The 5,497-nt window shown below is 42.8% G+C and overlaps 1 protein-coding gene across 1 annotated transcript; it reads left to right on the plus strand.

The window, feature by feature from the left end:
* Positions 1–213: 213 nt before the first annotated feature.
* Positions 214–4,706, plus strand: LOC114361009 (unconventional myosin-XVIIIa-like; the record flags this gene model as incomplete). The annotated part of the gene is made up of 9 exons (XM_028315912.1): positions 214–281; positions 466–615; positions 1,089–1,199; positions 1,502–1,631; positions 2,434–2,530; positions 2,994–3,117; positions 3,506–3,653; positions 4,054–4,154; positions 4,582–4,706. Coding segments are annotated over exons 1-9 (1,054 nt in total), but the record flags the coding sequence as incomplete, so codon positions are not given.
* Between the last annotated feature and the right edge of the window lie 791 nt (positions 4,707–5,497).

Below are 5,497 nucleotides of genomic sequence, written 5' to 3' on the forward strand. Positions count from 1 at the left end.
CTGCTAGGCGTCGCCCCCGAAGACCTGGCGAGATCCGTCTTCTCTGGAGCCTCACTCACTTCGCCGCAGTCGGCTAACAACTTGAGGTATGACTCCTAGACTTTAAAGTAATATCACAACCAAATTAAAGAATCAGGTTGTAAGTGCCATTTCCAAGTATCTGTGAAAGAATTTACCGTGAGACTGCTGGGTTTTGCCCCCGAAGACCTGGCAATGTCTGTGTTCTCCGGAGCCACGCCCACTTTGGCGCAGTCGGCTAACAACTTGAGGTTTAAACACATGTAAGCTATAATTTAACAAATGATTTACCTGGACTACTCCCTAAATGTTTCCGTAAAGTGAGATGGCAGCATGAGCGACAGAGATAGAATTACTATGTAAGTGGCGTTAAGGTGTAGGTAGCCGTGCCTTTATGTAGCACCAGTTACAAATACCATATGTAGAAACGTGACGCGAGACTCCTAGATGCTACACGTGTCACGTCACGTACCGGTTTGCTAGCACTGAGTGCGGGCAGCGTGCTGCGAGACTGCTAGGTGTCGCCCCCGAAGACCTGGCGAGATCCGTGTTCTCTGGAGCCACGCCCACTTCGCCACAGTCGGCTAACAACTTGAGGTATGAATACCCAGACGTTAAACACAAATTTAAGCTAAATTACGGTCGCTGAGCACGTAGAATTTCGTCCAATGACCCCGAGCTACCCATCCTTATGGCTCGCGCGTAATTATATTGCTGTTGCGCTCGCACACTCACTGCGGCCGCCCGTCGCACAGTCGTGAACAAATACGTCAGCGGAACTACTCCCCAAACGTTTCCGTAAAGCGAGATGGCAACATGAGCGACAGAGATAGAACTACTATGTAAATGGCGTTAAGGAATAGCTCTGCTTTTATCTAGCACCAGGTGTAGAAAAGTCATGCGAGACTCCCATTTCGCCGCAGTCGATTAATAACTTGGGGTATGATTCCCAGACGTTAAATTAAGTATGCGATAATTTAACATGACTGTATCTAATAAGATAATAGTGTAAATGTCCTGAAAAGTATTAGTTCAGAGGATATTGATATGAATGTTGTGTATTCTTTCAGAACACCATCGCCTTCAAACGAGCGAGAGATTTCTGGCACCGAAGCATTGGATGCTTTCGTCACAGGCCTTTACAATGAAACTTTCAACATTGTCGCAGCACTAGTTAACAGGTAAGTTTTCTTTTCTAACTAATGAGGTGTGTATGTGAAGTTATGTGGGGCTATAAAAGCCAAGTATCCTCTATCGTTAGAGCTATTAATAATAAATTCAAAACCTTGCAAAATCTAAAATTTTTACATTTATTACATTTGATTTGATTTATTACATTTGATGCGGTCTGCGGTCAAGTCGGAGTAAAGTGGCAAATCCTTTATGTTGGTTTATACGGAATCTCAGACCTCTTAGTCAGAAGTGCAGTATTGTCATTTGTGACTCCTAGAACTGTTATTTATTATCTTTTTTGTGTGCGCAGGAGTCTATCAACGTCAGCGCGGACCATGGCCTCAGTCCTGCTGTTAGACAGTCCTGGCGCTGACAACCCGATGTGCGCCGGCCAGCAGAGCGGCGCGCCGCTGTCCAAACTGCTGTCCAACTACCTGCAGGTAGTTTTATTTTTCTCAATTCGTTGTACTTACATAAAAACTGTAGACAATCAGGTCACCGATCTCCGACGATTGTTGGACTATTGTGATGGACTCATCCCTAAATTAAGCATGTTTAGCTTCGCTGCCCCCCTAAAGCCTGGTCCGTGAGCACGTAGAATTTTGTCCAATGACCCCAAGCTACCCATCCTTATCGCTCGCGCGTAATTCTATTGCTGTCGCGACTGTGCGACGGGCGCCCGCAGTGAGTGTGCGAGCGCGACAGCAACATAATTACGCTCGAGCGATAAGGATGGGTAGCTTGGGGTCATTGGACAAAATTCTACGTGCTTACGGACCAGGCTTTAGATAAAGTAGCATTTGTGATATATTGGGACGTGTAAAAGTGCTTTTTAAAAGCCTATTTGCAAAAATAAATGAGTATTTTTAGATTCAAATTCACGATGGCAGATGTTTGAACGGAGCGAGTCACTTTTAAAAAAGATGAAACGACGCTATTTCAGAATTAAACTGCCGGGAATGATAGGTACTTTATCTAAGACACCTGAGGTGGAATTGTGTAAAGCAATCCTAATCATTTGACAGTTCATAACGTTCGATTATTCTGTCAAACGCTTTGTTTAACTGACTTTATCGTACGTTTGAACTGTCAAATGATTACGATTGCTTTACACAACTCCACCTCTGAAGGGTGTTATGTCCATCACGTTATTTTCTACTATCACCTTGTGTGCTGCTCACATGAACAATCTCTCATATTATCATCCCGAAGCCTCTAGCTAGAGTAATGTTTATTCTTCAGGAACGCCTGCAAGCCGTATTCCACGATGCCATGCTGGTAGCGCCGCGGGAACGCTACGCGCAGGAAGGCATCACCCTCGACGACGGAGCTGAAGAAGGTATACGACTTTTGTTTTTGGGGACTGTTATGGTTTCATGGTTGGTGTATTAGCCGCCATTAGTTTCTGAAATTACCATATTATGCAGTAGCGACAGGATCGAAATTCGAATGTCTTTGGAAAGTAATATATCTAAAGCCTGGTCCGCGATAACGATGGGTAGCTGACGGGTCATTGGACAAAATTCTACGTGCTCACGGACCAGGCTTTAGAAGAATAGATAATCCTGTATATTTTGTACAGCAAAGAGAACTTGAATGACGTCATCAGGCCAAAGAAACAAATAATCAGATTTTACTGATAATAATTACCAGCTATCTCTTGACTAGAATGAAAGGCTTATTTGAAGTAACCGTCATGTTATATTCCGTCAAATATTGAGGTCAATTACCAAATTGATTTAAGTGTGTGCTCGCTTATTACTGATAGTAGACTTATATTTATTTCTTTATTTTCTTCGCAGATTGGCTGTCCGAGACAGTGAACCCGGGCCCGATGGTGGAGCTCCTGGACAAGTCTCCGCAGAACACGATCGTGCGCAGCTCGCAGGCTGACTTACGAGACTGCGACCGCCGCGGCCTCTTGTGGTAACTTACTTTCCTATACAAACTTCATTAAAATTCTGCTAGAACGTTGAGCGTTTGTTAATTGATATGTTTTCATGCATTCAAAAGATTTTGATGTTTAGAATAAAGCCGCGCGTGCAAGGGTGACTTTGTTGCCGTAGCAGTATTATCCGTAATAGTATTATTATTATCTGTTTTTTTTTACACCATTATAAAGAGAAAAAGAGACATATACAGTGATAAAGGTCACACATGCGCGCGCGCGTTTAGATTGGATCTGGGAAGACTTCTTCAACAAACTTGAAAGAGGACTGAAATATACAAAAAAAGTGTTCATCGTTTGCCACGTAGATCAAATTCCACACAGAAGCCATTTCCCATAATCCTTAACCTACAATTTTCCACCCAGGTTGCTGGACGAAGAGTCAATGTACCCTGGCTCGTCCGACGACACATTCTTGGAGCGCGTGATGACGCACTACGGCGCGCCCAACCAGACCCAGTACCTGATCAAGAAGGCGCCTCATGCGAGACAGTTCGTCTTACAGCACTTGCAGGTATGATATTAACAGAGTAGTTTACACATCCTATAGTGATTTTTATCTAGAAAGTAGAAAAATATTATATCATAATCATTCAGTACTTTGTATTTTCAAAGATCCTTAAAAATACAAAATCTCGTGACGTCACTTGCAAAGAACTTGCATCAGTCTATATTAGGTTAGTGTGGGTGTGCACCATGTGACTTCATGCTCTTGCTTGATTTACAAAACTACCGAAGTGTATTGGCGCGTACTACTAAATACATACTTCAAGTATTTTACACAGCTGGATCCAGAGACAAGGGCTGTAGATTCTGTATAAAGTTTCAGAGCTATTTGAAGAAAACTTGTAGAAAGAATTTTAAATTAATATTATTTTGTTTATAAAGAGAATAATGAAATGTTTCTTTTTTAGGGCACCAATCCAGTTCTGTATGACGTCACTGGCTGGGTAAAGGCAAGCCGCGAGAGCCCTGTAACCAAGAAGGCTCTCACTCTTCTGCAGGAGAGTCAAAAGTAAGTGAACATATGTATTTCATTAACAGATTTCAACAAAAGGACGAGGTTATCGATTCGCTTGGTATACTTTTTTTGTTTTACTTTTAAATATTAAACTAATTTCAAGTGAACGCACATCTCAATGCAAATGTGACTATGGGTTTTACTTGCCTAACTCACACTTATTACACTGTATTTTTAATGGTATTCGTTCGTTCGTTCGTTTCAGCCAAATGACGTCCACTGCTGGACAAATGGTATATTCTTTAATAATTACCTCACAACTTTTTAATAAATCTCAGCACTAGTTGTTTTGCTGTCCTGAAGGGTTGGTAGAGTAGCAGTATTCGGGACGTGTATAAATGCCCTGAAAAAGACCTACACATGTACAAATTTGGAATTGAATTTAAACTTAATCCTCGTAATAATAAGGTTGTTTTCCTAGTGATGACGTGGGCCGCCTCTCTTCCTGGGCCCGCGGCGCGTGCGGCGCCGGCTCGTGGTCGGCGTCGGTGGGAGACGCGTCTACGTTGCGACGCGCGTCATCTATCCGACGCACGCTTACTTCAGGTAATTTAATTAATGAGCTATTTCCATATGTCATAGTCAAAGTTCGATATGCAGTCTCTTCGCGGAATGACTGGTCTATCCTAGGTTTGACCAAAGCCTTCGGGCCAACCCCGAAGTGAATTCTTATTTCGGCCTTTGACTAAGTCAAACCTAGAAGTGCCTAAACTGTTCAGTCAAACGTCGAAACTAAAATAATCTGTTTCGGGCTTTGCCTAGTCAATCCTAGAAACGACTGGCAGACTCGGTCAAAAGTAGACGCAGCGTTACAGAGGCCGGCAGCAATTATAGAAAACCGACCANTCGATATGCAGTCTCTTCGCGGAATGACTGGTCTATCCTAGGTTTGACCAAAGCCTTCGGGCCAACCCCGAAGTGAATTCTTATTTCGGCCTTTGACTAAGTCAAACCTAGAAGTGCCTAAACTGTTCAGTCAAACGTCGAAACTAAAATAATCTGTTTCGGGCTTTGCCTAGTCAATCCTAGAAACGACTGGCAGACTCGGTCAAAAGTAGACGCAGCGTTACAGAGGCCGGCAGCAATTATAGAAAACCGACCAAGTTCGAATCGGATTCACGTACGAAGTGTTTCGTACGACTCTTTTAGTGTTATATGGCGAATGGGGAGGATTTTTAAAGTGACTATAAAACTAAATATTTTGGGACAGGCATGAGATACAGCCTGGTGACAGACAAACAGCGAAGTCATAGTAATAGGGTTCCGTTTTTACCCTTAATCCTTTAAGGTACAGAACCCTAAAAATAATAATTTCAAGATCGGTTTAGAAACACTGA

Source organism: Ostrinia furnacalis, unplaced genomic scaffold, assembly GCF_004193835.3.
Source record: "Ostrinia furnacalis isolate ACB-3 unplaced genomic scaffold, ASM419383v2 OfSCF5385, whole genome shotgun sequence".
Taxonomy (NCBI): domain Eukaryota; kingdom Metazoa; phylum Arthropoda; class Insecta; order Lepidoptera; family Crambidae; genus Ostrinia; species Ostrinia furnacalis.